Here is a 16966-nt window from a genome sequence, read left to right as displayed (position 1 = left end):
AAGATATATTTATTTAGCGAGGTGATAATATTATATGAATAATAAATAAAACTAAGTCGATATAACATAATACCAAAATATATTATGAATTATATTAATAAATAATATAATCTGTAATAGCACTATAGCCACTAATGCACTATAATGAACCTACATAAAAGTGGATTGTTTTTCGTTTTTATATTTTTTCATTTTTTATTTCAATGCGGGGTGCCTCTTTTGGAATACATTATATGATACTTAATTCATGATTTGCGCCAACCAAAAGTTGTCATGTCTGCCACCACTGTGTTTTATGAGTTCATATTTTCCTTTTTGCGACAACTGCGTTAGTAACTTTTGAAACAAGTTTAGGGAAATCGTTATTTTGAATAAATTAAAAACTACATAAATGTATAAATTAAAGAGTATACCTAATATATATTATCCTTATTTTTCGTTTTATTTTTTCAATTATTTTTCGCTTGGATTAAAATATACCTTACGAGTTTGGACAGCAATAAAAACTAAAAACAAAACACTATTTTAATTAAATGCATATTAATTATTAATATCATCGTTTTAAATAATGGATTGTAATTTATAAAACTGAGAATTGCACAAATTATGCGAATTATATGATGTTATATTGTTATCCATAAATTATTTATTGAATTTGACGTATATTATTTTTATAATGCCTTAATGCCTAGCTAATTAAAATAATAAACTATACAGGCAAAGTCGTAGGTGGACTGGTGAAGCACCGAGTGCCACCTTTGAAGTAGAGGATGTTTTTAATACGATCATAATTGCGTTTGGAATGAAATATAATTATTATTCAACCCTTATAATCCGAGCTTATCATTAGAAATTAATAGTTTATACATTTTCCTATTGAACATAGAATTTAAATAAATTATACATTTCTATACTTTCTAGGTTTGTAGATATTGCTTTTGCTTATTTCGGTTTTGTAAATAACTGTTTATTTTTCTGTAATAAATGTATCTTAAAAATGTAGTTAAATTTTAGTGTCAGAAAATTACAATTTAGAAGGAATTAAGGTCGATTCGCACTATACGGAACGTCGACGTCACGGCACAGACCGGCAACGACACGTCAAAAATATAATACATTCGCATCTATCGGTAACGTCACGGAAACGCCATCAATCCGTTCAGTCCATTCTGTTAGGTTATATTAGGTCTTATACATTCTGTGTTTTCAATTTTGTTTTTTAAATATTCGAATTTGTACCATGCCTAAGTTCAATAAAAAACAACTAGCGATGATCGCCTTAATTTTGGACGACGAAGAAAAAAATTGTAATCGAACTAAGAAAAATTGGGTGCGGAAAATGTTCACTGAGAGGAAATTCGTAGGAGAATTTCATACATTATTCAAAGAATTAGAAGATGAAGAAATTTATTTTTATAAATACTTAAGAATGTCACAAAGTCAATTTTATGTCCTTTTAACTAAAATTCAACCTAAAATTCAAAAACAAAACACTACATTTCGAGAAGCAATAAGTCCCAAAGAAAAATTAATGGTCTGTTTAAGGTAAGAAATAAATCATTTAGTATTTTATATTTTGTATGTTTTGTATTTATACAAAATAATTAATATTATTATTAACATAAGTACTTTAACTGTCTTAAAAGTTATTTGGCTGAAAATGTTCATAGTAAGATTGTGCAGATGACCTTCCGGAACTTACTGGTGATGGTGATGGTGTTTGAGTTTGACTAGACATTAAAGAATCATTTGGAGTAGATGAGTTGGACAAACATGACATTTCATACATTTGATTTTGAGGATAGACTGCTTGTTGGATGTTTTGAGTTTGAACAAATGGTATTGGGTGTCTATTTGACTTGTTCTCTGGAGCTGGAAAATTAATTGGTATTGGCACTTGGTAATGTGTATTTTTACTTTGTAAATGAGCCCACTCGAGTTCGGATACAATATTAAATAGTTTTGACTTTGCCATATGCTGGTACTCTGGTGAAAAAGTTTTTACAGTAGCGGCTAGGCTATTGAAAAATATATCTATTGAATGATCATTAGCAGTCTCTTTTGTTTCTTTCTTATCACTTTCTACTAAATATTTCATTAGTACAGATGAAGCTGTCTCTGTTTTTTCAAATTTTCTTTTGTTTAGAGAATACCTAGTAGAACTTTTTTGTGAAGATGTACATTGCTTATTTATGTTGTTATTAGAATTTTTTTCTGAAGTTTCTCCTGTAATAACAACGCTCTTCATACCTTCTTGTTCATCATTCGATCCATCACTCAAGCTATCAGGTTCTGCTATGTTGCTTTGTGTTTCCCTTTCTTTAAAAAATGGAATCACAAATGACATAGATTCTTCATACTTCCACATTCTTTTATGTTCAGCGGCTTGTCCACTTTTCACAACATTTTTTTTATTGCTTTTCTCAGCTGGTCACGTAATGAGATCCACCTATTCTTGCACGCTGGGCCTATTAAAAATATAAAATTTGGTTAGAACAAACATAAAAACGAATATATCATATTGTTACGATTCTGAGCAGAGACGGTTTGTCAGTCTTAAATTTTGTCAATTTTAAATATGTATTCGAATAATTTTGAATCACTTTTAGATAAACTCTTGTAAAACATTGAACTTTCTATTAAATTTTCGAGTGATTTGGCTCAATGGTTATTTTATGTCATTGCGTAAAAATATAAATTTCAAACCCTCATAAAAATTTTTAGTCTTATTTCGGTAGTGATTTTTTACAGATAATTGAAGGAGAATTTATGAAAAACCTTGAATCAAATTTTCATTTCTTAGCTTTGAATACTTAGAATTTTATGAATTTTCAACTACAATGTAACTTCAGATTTTAGTGATTTTTTACGCATTTCGTAAAAATTTGAACTTTCTACGCTTATAATAAAAAGTTGTGACACGCTTTGGATTTTAGATTTTAAGCGGAGCGAAGAATGTATTGATTTTACAATGTTGTATGTTTTTATTTTTTATTATTTTTTTTTTTTTTATGTCTATGTACACGATAACTTGTCGAAATAATGCTTCGATTTTTAACTTCAGTAGCGTTTTCAGTTTAAAAGTGAATCTAGTTGGTGCATTGGGGAAATCATTTTTCGATATTCGAATAGTATTCAAAAGCACCGGGAAAAACAAAAAAAAAAAAATTAAAGAAAAACGGGAATTTTTACGCAAAATCAAATTTTGAAAAAATCAATTTTAGATATTGAAGTAACTCTAAAACTAATTACCGTAAAAACATGAAATTTTCACTGAATGTTTTATACAGGCATTTTATATACATGATAAAATTTTCAAATCTTTTAAAGTTATTTATAGACATTTTAAATTTTCAATCTTTTTTAGTATTTTTTTTTATAAATGACAATACAATTTTATTCGTTGGGTAAAAAACCTTCAAAATTATATAAATAGCTCAAAACATGTCGAAATATTTTGAAAATTTAATGACGTATAGAAAATCATAATATAAACATTTGGTTTAATACTTTTCACACAGTTATATTCCACAATTGATTGATGAAAAGTAAAAATTTACTTTAGTTAAAGTAATTTTAACTAATTTAAATTTAGTATATTGTATTATTGTCAGAATAGTTGAACTTATGTAAAATTAATTATTTAGGTTTTTAGCGACTGGTGATTCGTTTCAAACTATATCATTTAGTTATCGGCTGGGGCATTCGACTGTTCATTACATTGTTAAAGAAGTATGCAAAGCTATAGTAGACGAATTGTTAGCAGAAGTGATGCCACAACCAAAAGAAAAAGATTGGGAAAAAATTTCTGATGACTTCTGGAAAATGTGGAACTTTCATAATTGCTTAGGAGCGTTGGATGGGAAACACGTGGACATTTTTTGCTCCTCCGAACAGTGGTTCCCAATATTTTAATTACAAGAAAACTTTTTCAATAAATTTGTTAGCTTTGGTTGACGCAAATTATAAATTCATTGCTGTAGACGTAGGATCCTACGGTAAGAATAGTGATGGTGGAATATTTGCTAATTCAAATTTAGGAAAAGCGTTGGAACAAAATAAACTTCATGTCCCAAAAGATAAAAATCTTCCCGGAACTCAATGTCCAGCGCCATATGTCATTGTGGCAGATGAGACATTTCCCCTAAAAACATATTTATTAAGACCTTATCCTGGTTCTATAAATTAATGATGATATACAGAAACAAGTATTCAATTATAGATTGTCAAGAGCTAGGCGCGTATCCGAAAACGCATTCGGAAACTTGGTGCAAAAATTTCGAATCTTTTTTCGAAGTATAAAATCTTTACCCGAAAATGTTGACAATATAGTATTAACTACTTGTATTTTGCATAATTATATCAAAGATAATGTTTTAATTAATCAACATTTAGATCCACCAGAATGTGAACCTAATTGGGGACGTATACATAGGCAAGGTGGAAATGCCCTTAGTACTGCTTTTAATGTGCGTGAAACATATAAACTTTTTTTTAACTCTGAAAATGGATCATTACCATGGCAAAGAGATAAGTTTACGTAAAATGCACAAATCAAAGCCGTAAAAGTAAAATTAAGTACCTAACAATAAGTAATAATAGTTAAATTAAATTAAATTAAGTTTATACCAGTTGTTTTCAATTCACTACCAATTTTTCTCCAAATATTATCTTTATGAATGTTATCACTGTATTTTTTGTGTGTCATATCATACAGTTCTTGATAATGACGTACTTCTTCAATCAACATCTCATCGTCCATAACTATTTAAAGTATAATAATATAATAATAATATTTTAAAAATATGTTAATAATATTATAATGATAATATGTTATTTAATTAATCGAATAATTAATGTAATTTCATTTTTTACTGTACATTTGAGAATTAAATTAATATTAAATATATATATATATATTAATATTAATATTAAATAAATATTGTTTACTTACTTTATATGTCTGTATTTAATAATTAAAAAATAATAATTTTTAAGTTCACGAATTTTTTTAGTTAACGAGTTTCCACATCCAAAATAGAGTGTAAATTGTTGACGGAAACGTTCCGTTTTGACATTCATACTATCCGAACGGACCGGTTGCGTCACGTCAAAATATTGTTTTCGATAAGAGGGAAAAGTTTTCTGGATAACGTTTTGTGCACTATTATGTAACATGTAAGTATGTAACGCTCACAGTTCAGTTGTTTTTCGTTTTATATAATAATAGTATGTATCACATTATATTCTAGATTCTAGTATTATTAAAGACCTATAGAGCTGCATGTGTAAGCGATTGTTAGCATTAATGCATTTGTATATTCATTTATTCTTCTGATAAGCTTGATGTACGCCAATAATTGTCAAACTAAACATGCTTGTGCAGTAATACCTAATAGGTACCTGGTAATTGGTATCTATAGTATATTGGACATTGCTATAATAATATAATTACTATGTACTTCATGCAATAAAAACCTAAAAAATAATATGCAAAAACGCTTAATATACATTTAAAAAAAACCATAACATTTAAATGTATACATGTGTTACAAAACTTACAAAACATAATAATGAAAAACAATTTATTTATATTGGAGAAAATATTGATTTTATAATAAAATTGAACAAATATAGATACGAACCAACATCGTTTGATTAAAGTATCCGGTACATACGGGTACCAAACATAAATGAAGTCCTTGTGTACTACTATTATATATTGTATGAGATATTGGTATAAAAAATACGGATTATAACTTATAATTTACGTTATTGATTGTAACATGGGTAACAAAAAATAGATAAGAAATTTACTTTGTAGGTACTATGTATAGTGTTTACCGTGTAGTGTGTATTTATATACTACCACAAATATAGACTATAGTGCATGTGGATGATGATTCTTCATTTTTTTTTTAAACATTTACAGAAATATTTAATATCGGTGTTTCAAAATGTTAGCAAAATATTTAGTTGTAACGAGAATGTATCAAAATATGCGCTAAAACAAAAAAAAGTGAGCCGTTGTGGGACCCCTGGCAGATGTGAAACATCAAAATTATTTTTCATAGATAAAATACGCATGAAAATTAAAAGGATGGTTTATTATAGGAAATAATAATCATGGAAATGTCAAAAACAAAATATTCAAATTTTTTTAAGAAAAATTATTCTTTATTTTAAAGGTGCATTTGATGTTTCGCGCGTGTGGTTACATTAAATATGAAAAATATGCAAAAAAAAATGGCCATGAACTATTAGTATAAGAAACAAATTTCTTAATAACAAAATTATGTTTTAAATGATTATTATATAACATGCGAACTCCTATAAGTCCCTAAACAATAAATTGTGATTGCAGCATTTATTGTAGGTATGTCAATTTGGTGGTGTCAAGATTTTTTCTACCGTCAAAGCTACAATTAATGACTCCAAAATGTATTAAAAATCCATGGATAGGAATTTTCCATTGCCCCTTATATAAGCTTAATGTAGTTAAATCCTATGCCATTTGAGTACAATCAAATGGTATTTTAGATTCTGATGAATGTATTGGCTTTACAATTATGTATGTTTTTTATATTTTTGATCTGAATATACATGATAAGTAGTAGAAAAAATGCTTAAATTTTTGACTTTGAGCCTGAGGGTGGTTAACTATTGTCAATAATTAATAATTTTCTGCTCGGTCAAAACACTTGAAAATTTTATAAAAGGTTCCACATAAGTTATTATTTGTGTTACCAAAATATATAGTAAAATATAAACATAGTATTTTTTATAGACATTTTAAGTTAAAATTTGGATGATATATTAAATATTTTAACAAATATTAACATTTTTAGTTATTTGGATATAATTTTAATATATTATATATTATTCATGGTATCTACTTGAAACATTTAACGTGTATTATTACATTTTTACATATAATGATATTTTTACATTCAATGTTTTCGGTAAAAATGAATTCAACTTACTGTATTACTATTAATAAAATAAAATACTTTCATACTATTATAAATATATCAATATCATATATAAATATAATATAAGCTGAAAGACAGTCTTCGTAGAGAATCGTTTATAGTATGTATGTATAATAATATAATATCATTGAATTCAAATTTAACACACCCATTACAGTGACCCACGTCCCACACACCATCTAATGCACAGCAGAGCGGTACCCACTTATCCACTTTTTATTGTTACCTGTCGTTTTTTTCTAGATTTATATATAATATTATTCACATTATATCTAGGATGCTTCTACGACTCTTATTTAGAATTGATTGTAGTTGCACATAATGCCGTAGGTTTATGAAATCCTGCACATAAAAACCTCGATAAAGTAGTCAGTGTAAGCCTTTAAATGTCGTTAAACATATTTCACAAAATCATCTATATAGACTTAAGTCTTAAAGTGAAGGTACTTAAGATGAAAAAAATTTAAATTTGTATCTCTAACTAATCTCGTTATGATGCACCAATATTTGTTGTTAATTTATCTTTTCCGTTTGACGATATAAAAATGTATACAAATGTATTATCATTATTATAAGAACTATAATAACGTTTATAAATTATAATGATTGGTCGAGTGCGATCGGTTTATAATGTTTTTCTATAGGTACATGTTAATGTTATACACTGTTCCGTAATTTCGGTATAAAAAAAGCATTTCATAATATTGTTGCGGTTACCGTCTCGCACGAACTATAAAACAAAAAAAAACATAATCGTAGGTAAGTTTATTCTTGTGCGATTTTCAAACGCACATAGCCACATAGATAGTCGTCAGAAGAGCTTGCATGAGTGAAAATAAGTAAATAATAATATAATGTTGCAAAATAATCCGTGATTGAATAAACTACAGTAAATTGGAGGACGATTGTTTCGACTATGTTTCCGGCGTCGAGGCGAGAACAACGTTATTATTAGCCAGCTAGGATAGACGTACCGTTTCCATGGCCACAAAGCTGTGTGTGTGTATATAGAGAGCGTTGCAGCGACAATTATTATTATCATTATTGTATCGCTGTGACAAGCTTGCTATGGAACTATAGGATTATGTTGACGGTGCGGTATTTACACATCAACGTAATATAATATGATATTGTGCACTTATATCATATATTATTATTATATAGAGACGATGATATTGAAATACGAAATAGTCCACCGTAATCAGAAACGAATGACTAAATTATATTTTTTATTGTAAACGATATCGGCCGGACGGACCATGCGATGACTCAACACTACATACCTGTTTTTAATATAAAATAATAACAATAATAAACAAAACGCAATTTAAAACATCGACAATTAAAAATAAATTAAACTTTTATAACATTTCAATTGAACGGCGGTTTAATCACCACGCGTCACACGTCACAATAACAGCACCGCCGTATTATATTATTCGATTGGTTGTCTGCGCCCAGACTAATAATAATTATTATTGACACTGCGGCAAACTAATCAATTAAAATGTGAAAAAAATAAAAATAAAAAGTAAAAACAAAACGAGTTTACAAATGACCAGTAATTCCGGGCCGCGCAGCACGTCCGCCGACCGTCCAGTCGATCGATCGATCTGCGCCGATGGATTTTGATTAGCCCGCATGGCAACCGCATCTCGCGTATACGTGACAATCAAAAGTTAAAAAATATAATATTATTAATACACGCAATGACAGACCATAGACGTACAATATTATAATATTATTACTTATTAGTTATTAGTATAAGCGTGCCGGTTATAATTTTGATTCTTTCGCCAGAACACAAGTTGTTTTTTCTCTCCCTCACACATATCGCCATTAGTGCACACCCATCATCACCACCTAACCACCCGTCACTGTCCTCTAGAGGATAACACACGATGAAAACGACGACGACGTCGACGCATTGTGCAACATTTCAAAAGCATACAGTCTCGGTCCACATATACTGCACGTCTGCACCCATCCACACCTATCCACACACACACACACACACACACACGTGTATAGGTATAATATAATAATAATTACTTAACGTCGGAACCGAATTCGTTATTAAGAGAGAAACGTCATCGCGAGTGTACACACTATAGTGTTGTAATCTCTATAACGGCGTGGTGGCTGCGGTGTTGATTAATGGCAGTCTCTGCCGACTAAAGTTTGTATATATATTATATTTGTATTTATTAAAACTGCGTGTAGTCCTATAATATAACGTACGAAGCGTGGACTGCTGTGGCACGTGAGTGTACTTTCACGGGACTTCATTTTATATAGGTCCCCTAGCGCATGTTTCGCCGGCCGAGTCGTTGCCGTCGCTTCAATGGTGAGATGAAACGGACTTTTGAAAAACGATTCGCTGAAACATAAAGCCGAGCACCGGATTCGACCATCACCGCCCAACGACAACCCTCCCCCCACACCCGACAACCACACCAACAACTGCAGTCGCTATACACATATTATATACAGCCCAAGACGTGGCGTGAAATTAATTTTGATGTTCTAATGGTATTTTTAATCACGATCAACTACTCGTCACGTAACGGCGTACATCACATGATTATAATATTATGTGTGTACTTACTGTGTAGGTATACTGTTTATTAGTTTCAATATAATAATACTTATAAAAATTATTTCAATTTAAACGTATAATACTAAACACTATACGTTATAGGGCACTTTGGCTGCATTTGAACAAATCATAATATTTCCGTGTAATTTATACTGTAAGCTTATAAAGAGAAATACATTCTAAAGTCTCTCTTAAAATGCTCTATAATATGAAATATTATTATGCATCAGTCAACACTGTACATCTGCACTTAGAAAACAATAATATCAAAATATCAAATTTTAAAATGTATACCTCATAAATAACCATTTAAAGAAACCATTAAGTTCCATTTATGTATTATTTACATTTTCTAGCTGTATTATTATTTAAACTGTTGAGTGCTTATTACATAAATGTTTAATCTTTTGTATAACAATTCAATATTTCATGATACATAAAGTACCTACTTTCTGTAATTTATTTTTAATTTTTCCCTCAGTTGAAATATTAATTTATTAGACTCGTTTTTAGTGTCTGGAATAGAAATTAAACATTGATTTTAAATAATGAATTAAGTTTTAAAATAATTTACTGTGCTCAGTATTATACAATTAGTATATAATAAGAAAAATGACAACGCAAAATTCTATTCCACAAATTCAAAATTATTAGTTTTAACTTTCTTTATGCCATGTTTTCAATGGTTGTTAATCATTTCTAAAAAAAAAAAAAATTAAATTAAATAATACGGTGGTTGTCACAACACACAAGTAAAAATAAGCGTACATGTATTTTACGCAATGCATGTACCTACTTACCATAATTTTCAATTAATAACAAAAATACGAATTTGTCCCCTGCGTATTGATCGATTTGACCAACACCCCCGCAGATGTTGGTTCGGTACGAAAATCAAAATTCAAACGTACAGACCGTATACAACACACGTGCCTTATACATTTTAATGAAATGACCAAAATGCTCAATCGTTGTGTTTATCAAAATCAAATTATTAAAATAAATTATAAACTATCGACCACATAATAATGTACGTTAGTAATTAGTATAGTTCCTATTTTTGACACGTGTTAAACTTAATAGGGTTAGAATTATTTTGTGTAAACATTTTATTTTATCTTAATTTTGAATTTTGAATTGTGCGTGGTAGTATATAACTATATAATAATATGCACTTCGTTCTGACGCATTACAACATTCTCGACGATGTAAACAATTCGTATATAGAAGTAAATATTATATTAAACTCTCAAAAATATAAAAATTTCAAAGGGTGTTTTATTTTACTATTTTAGCATAAATTATGGTCTAATTAATAATTATGTTTAAGTTTAGCTAACATAAATTAATGGAATAAAACAGGATCGCTGTTTTCAATGTGCCTAATGACTTGTACACAATTAGTTTTGAGAAGTTGTATATAATATTGTGACAAAGTTAAATGCTTTACCGGGCTAGTTGATAAAGTTATCTAGTAACCATAGTTACAGAGAGCGATTATGAATAAATACACATATATTCGTCAAATATTCAGGGCTGTTTTACGAGATAAACCGACAGCAATATTACGTGCGGCATCCGTGTTGTAAATATGCCTAACTGTAGGGGTCAGATTGCACAAAGTGAACACTTTCTTTTAAACTTTGTTGTAAGTGATATTAAAAACATGTGGGCTCATAAAAAGAAGCTTTGCGTGTTTTTTTTATCATCTAAAAGTTTTGATCAAGAAGTAAAACATTTTATGCGGAGTAAAAGAAAATGTAATATTTTAGTTCTACAAATAATTCAAAAAACATAATTTTACTTACCTACTGAAAAAAAAGTGATTGTCAGGTTTGTACGGATTTGTTTTATGGATGAAACTATAAACCAAACAAAACACCGATCACGATAATAATCAAAAAAATATTTTTATTTTTTATAAGCTACTGGAAATTGATGTTTTAGAAATACTCATCAGACTTAAAATATTCTATCGTCTAAAACAATAATGATATTGATGAATAATACCTACTATTCCAAATTATAGGTAAATATAAAGTTATACATTTACACGATTTATTTTATTTTGTTTATCGGTCCTCGAAATAATATTATGTACCAGCTATAGTAAAGGTCCTACACATTTGCTTATTAGTTTTTAGTTTTTACATATTTTAGTATTTCAAGTTGATTAACGAAAATGGGCTTAAATAATCTCTAGGTAGTAACCAATTGTTATCCAAATAATGTTTATAATTATTAGTTTTATACCATCTGTGGTATAAAATTAATTAATTTTAAGTACAGGTAGCGTGCAGATGTGCAATTAATAATGTAAATATACATTGACATCTGTGATATAAATAGTTACCAAGTCACCGCGGTTGATCCAGAAAATACTACCAAATAACAAAAAAATCTACAATAAGCGGAAATTGGTTTGTTGCAGATAATTGAATACAACTTACAAGATGTAACTATATAAGCGTATATATAGTATTTTATTTATTTTGCTTCAACTATTGTTCTTTAAGTAATTGCAATTTATGATTATTGATTCCTATGGTATAAGTAAGATTTTAGATTTACGTGTTTAGCAGTACAAGGTTACCAGAGCGGTTATTACTTATACGTTTTAATTGTTGTATATTATATAACATATTATATAACAATAACGGAAACATGTACAATACAATAAAATCCAAATAATAAGTAATCAATATAGGCTTATAATAGATAATAAATTATTTTTACAATTGAAAAACTACTAAGTTCGCAAAGTAGTTATTTATGAGTGGTTGTGTAAATAATATGATACTGTGAAATAATTACTTATTATAAGTAGTTAAAATACAAATTATTTAATTTGACTTGGCGACTTTTGCATAGTTTACATGGACTTAGTGTGTTTTGCATGTATGTAATTGGTGACTGGCACAATCTAAATTTATCAAAATCAATTCAATTCCAAACAATTAGTAGTATTATAAAAATTTTATTTTTAATGAAAATAAATGGTTGTTTTTCTACATCAGAGTTTAACTATTTCTGATCCATGCGACCCCCCAGGCTGAGAAACGCTGTTCTAGACTAAGGTGCCCCCATTCATTAACTTAAAAAAACAAATAATAATTTGATATTTTGGTGTAGTTTTTTGTCAGTTAATCCATATTACTTTATTATTATATAATTTTTCGATCTTAAAATGTTTGACCTTTGAATCATATAATAGTATTATTAGTAATATTATATGATGTTCAGAGTTACGTAGGTACCTAATTCCAGTAATATAATGTATTAATCAAGTGCGGACAGTGCGGTATTAACCCGTGCACAAAATCTACTCTGTTTATCAACAACATCTGACGGTGAACGCTACAATAAATGCTAAAATATTATTATATTATTATACATGACCCTCCCGACATCAAACATAATAATATTACACGAGTATTAATATATTATTATAGTTATTACAATCATAATATTATTATTGGCGTTGGGTCATTGCGTCGCGTTCAAACCCGTTAGGCGGCCGTGGCCGCGAATAAAATAATATTACGTTCTTCGGGTATGTTCCGCGGGTGTCGTCGGCCGAGCTTTCCGGACTGGCGAACTTGTGGAAGTAGACGAGTTCCGCGACGAAAGCGATACCGCTCGCAATCAGTCCGATCATGAGGCACAGGAACGCGATCACCACGTTCTTGAAGGTGAACACTTTGTGCGGGTCTTTCCGATGATGGTAATCGGATATCGGCCGGAACGGTTTCGCGTGCATAAACCAACTGTTGACGATGCCGCTTTCCACGAACGTGGTGATTATGCGGTCCACGACGTGTATGAACGGCACGTCTCGGCGGACCAGGTAGACGATGTGGAATGACCGCGGACATTCGTCCACGATGTGCAACAGCACTTCGTTGTTTTCCACGTACGAGCTGGCGATTTTTTCCACCAGATCGTTTTTCCTCCCGATCGCGGCTGAAGTCTTTTATTATTGTCGCGGTTGGTATATGAAAGAAAATAACAATACAAATATTTAATGTTGTTATAGTTATTATAATATAAGACAACGCAGTGGTAATATTAAAAAAAAAATATAATATAAAAAAATACTATAGAGATCTACCAGATATTATTTATTATATGGTCACCGTTGTAATTTCATGTTTAACCCATACAACGTTGGTCACGTGCTGAAAAAAATATGTCCATTTGACAATGTTTTATATTCGTAACCATCGACACGCTAGGTCAACCGGGAAAATACATCGAATAACATTCATTCGGAAACAAGACACTGTAATACTAAATATCATCATAACATCTTATAGTCCAATTACGTATATTATAATATACATAAATTATTTGTCTGTGACACATAATTGCATATTTCGTCTGCGTCACTTAATCCAACTTGTTGCAATGTCATACGTCATACAACAATAAATAATAATATATTATAATATGACCTAGTAGTTTTGTTTTACTGAAAGGTTCATTTGCATATCGCACCAAACAAAAATAATAAATTACCCTCGATCCCCCGTTACGACGGCACCTATTATTGTTATTTTATATTATTCAGTTTACTTTTCAGCCGAAAATTTTGGAATATATTATATTGTATATTTGATTCAAAACCTACCTATACAATAACATAATAGGTATTATAGGACTTTATTTTAAATGCCACATTATCGAAAAATCTATAAGAATATCTAATGGGTTTTATTCAAAAGCGAGGTGGGTATCCAACTAAAATCTACGCAATCTTGTTGACCTTTGGTATATAAAAATATTCAAAACCTTATCTCATTAAGTCAAGCACGTACACTTGCATCAATATATATTATTATTTCATAAAATACCTACTCGATGCGTTTGTTTTTGTCGGATTTATTCGAACTCAAGTATTCAAAATTAATTTAGCAAGCCTGCAACAATTATTCTTAAATTATTATATAATTTCAACTTTTTTTAGTGATTCGTTTTATAAAAGTTATATAATAATTTAATCAATAATCATGGTTTATATTTTAAATACTATTTCTAGACTTTATAGAAAACTACTAAAATAATACAAAATATGTCATGACGTGAACTCTCTTCGATAAGTAATAATAATAAAAATATGCCATTACCCGTTTACTCGCCACTACACCGAGTATGTCCAAGGACTTGTTGTTGACGATTGAAAATCGATCTGACATCTTCACGTACAGCGGTCTTTCGTCGGACTCAAATAGCAGTATCAGATTGTTGGAAGCCGAAAGTACCGGCATACCGGTGTCGTATAGTTCTTGCACGGTGGCCACGTCCCGTTCGTATTTCGGATAGCTCAGATACTTGACCATGACCGCTTGCAGACTGGTAGCCATGATGAACCCGAACAGGACGGTGGAGACGACCATTAACCGTTCGGAAATGTTGCTCGGCACTCGATTCAGGGGTACCATCAAGAAAACTCTGAACAAGTTTATGGACAGAAGGGTGAGAGTGTACGGTGTGTTTGTTGTGCGCCGTATTAGGGTCCATGCACCCAGAGCCACGACAAACGAGCCAGCCAAACAGTACCAAAGCCGCACGTCAAACGCCGTAAATATAGCGCGCCATTGACTCATTTGCTGCGCCTTGGGCACGACGAAACACAGCTCATCGAACATCACCGGTGTCGTGTATTGGATCGTGTTGTTGGATTCGTATGCCTTGAATGAACAAATAAAAAAAAATTCAACCGGATATGAACAGGCGCTCTTGAAAATAATATTAATACTTAATAGGTATATATTTGTATCCACACGAATAATAAAATAATAAATTTTCTCACTGCGTTTGTGTTGATTATTATTATTTTTTTAAACAATATATTTTGCAGAATGCGATGAGATGGAAAATTAATTATAATTAGGTAGTTGGAAACACGCTCTTTATCAAAATTCACTAAGTACGTTGTATAGTTAAACGTTTCATTAGCTTTTCCCATAGACTTATGTTTAAATAGTTTTCGAAAATGTAAATGGGAGTAAGGGGTACCTATCTACCTATAGACAATAGCGCTGGTATAATAGTGGTATTCTCGTACAAGTTTAGAATAGTTTATAGATTCGAAAATTCCCAAACCTGATGTAAAATGTAACACTCTTGTATTTTCTACGTTAATTTTATTCCAAGGCACCATAACTATGGTATGTAATTTATAATTTATATAATATACTAATGCGGAGACAATACAATACTGTTTTGACCCGTAATAATATTGTGCATATAACATTATACATTTTTTTTAAAATTACTTTGGGTTTATGTCAAATTGTATTTAACCACGAATATGATTTTCAACGATTCGAAATTTGGAATCTTTATTATTTAATACCGAATTGAATACGGGCTCTTTGGTAGTTGGTAGTTCGATAAAGAAATCAATACTACTTGTTATAGCTGTTATACTAACAAAAATTCATGAAAGTTGTAGTTTAAAATTAAGGTTTAAAAAAAATAGTTCTATACCTATATATATACAATTTAAGGTCGTAGGTTCTTTTTCTCAATAATGAGATATCATTTTCCTTAAAAAAATTATTTTCCTCAACTTTTCATGTTCCTCTAATAATAAATTAAGAATGTAATAAATATATTTTTAAGCCATATTATATTAACAAGAAAAAAAGTTACAACTTTACGATGTCGTCGACTGTAACTTTATCATACAATATTATACAACACTTCAACACTGTTGTCTGCTAAAATATCATAGCTAATTTTTTTTGTAATATTTGGAGAAAAATGAACATAATATTATTTAAGTAAAACAAAATATTTGGAAGAAGATGGAATCTAACATTTTTTATGTAAAATAAAACGAACAGTGGAGGAAAACGGTAACTTATTTTTTGAGGATAATAGACCTACTCAAATATAATAATGGGTATGTTCTATAGAATATAGACTATAATATTAAGTATAAATAAATAAGGGTGTATCAGGGGTGAAGCCCCCACGGGTAGGTCCTATGTTAAAATGTCCTTCTATAATTCTATATAAGACAGCGTAAGCCTTAACTGATCCAGTCCATGCGGGTATATAATAAATTAATAACAGTGACTTTAAACTCCACCACGATAAAATGAACCGTGATTTCCGATAAACAATTATTTGTTACCATACTATAAATTCCATGTACAAGAGAGTAGAATCGTATACAACTCAAGACATATTGGGTTGAATCGGTTATACCACTACAGTAGAACTTCCATATAACGGTCATCGAAGGGACTGAATACAGTAAAACTTCCGTTAACGGTCACCTCTATAGGACGGTCACCTCTATGTAACAGTCAATATTTTTGTTCCCGTCGAGTGTATCCTAGTGTTATTCTACCTCTGTAGGACG

At 30.1% G+C, this 16966-nt stretch overlaps 3 protein-coding genes across 3 annotated transcripts in view; 1 reads left to right on the top strand and 2 right to left on the bottom strand.

Annotated features, from left to right (window-relative positions):
- The first annotated feature begins 582 nt into the window (after positions 1 to 582).
- Positions 583 to 4635, top strand: LOC103309790. The gene is made up of 2 exons (XM_029488171.1): positions 583 to 1545; positions 3648 to 4635. Exons 1-2 carry the CDS (start codon positions 1241 to 1243, stop codon positions 3913 to 3915), a joined length of 573 nt encoding a protein of 190 aa, XP_029344031.1. The 5' UTR covers positions 583 to 1240; the 3' UTR covers positions 3916 to 4635.
- On the bottom strand, positions 1619 to 4746 carry LOC107884042. Its single transcript, XM_029488170.1, has 2 exons — positions 4630 to 4746; positions 1619 to 2468 (listed from the first exon to the last, which is right to left on the bottom strand). Exon 2 carries the CDS (start codon positions 2366 to 2368, stop codon positions 1640 to 1642), a length of 729 nt encoding a protein of 242 aa, XP_029344030.1. The 5' UTR covers positions 2369 to 2468; positions 4630 to 4746; the 3' UTR covers positions 1619 to 1639.
- Positions 4747 to 12232: 7486 nt separating this feature from the next.
- Positions 12233 to 16966, bottom strand: part of LOC103309792 — a 6082-nt gene continuing 1348 nt past the window's right edge. Inside the window, exons 2-3 of the mRNA XM_008186131.3 lie at positions 14718 to 15281; positions 12233 to 13561 (exon numbers count right to left, since the gene is read on the bottom strand). Of these exons, the coding sequence (XP_008184353.2) occupies positions 13064 to 13561; positions 14718 to 15281 (1062 nt within the window). The 3' untranslated portion in view covers positions 12233 to 13063. The remainder of the gene's footprint in view (positions 13562 to 14717; positions 15282 to 16966) is intronic.

The sequence above is a fragment of the Acyrthosiphon pisum genome, chromosome A1 (assembly GCF_005508785.2).
Source record: "Acyrthosiphon pisum isolate AL4f chromosome A1, pea_aphid_22Mar2018_4r6ur, whole genome shotgun sequence".
NCBI classification, from domain to species: Eukaryota; Metazoa; Arthropoda; class Insecta; order Hemiptera; family Aphididae; genus Acyrthosiphon; species Acyrthosiphon pisum.
This window is presented reverse-complemented; position numbering and strand designations above follow the sequence as displayed.

Bases quoted from the DNA above. Each gene is read 5' to 3' on its own strand.
- LOC107884042 (XM_029488170.1), bottom strand. From the start codon at position 2,368: ATGTGGAAGTATGAAGAATCTATGTCATTTGTGATTCCATTTTTTAAA.
- LOC103309790 (XM_029488171.1), top strand. From the start codon at position 1,241: ATGCCTAAGTTCAATAAAAAACAACTAGCGATGATCGCCTTAATTTTG. The intron at 1,546-3,647 runs GTAAGAAATAAA...TTAATTATTTAG, and splicing joins AAATTAATGGTCTGTTTAAG to GTTTTTAGCGACTGGTGATT.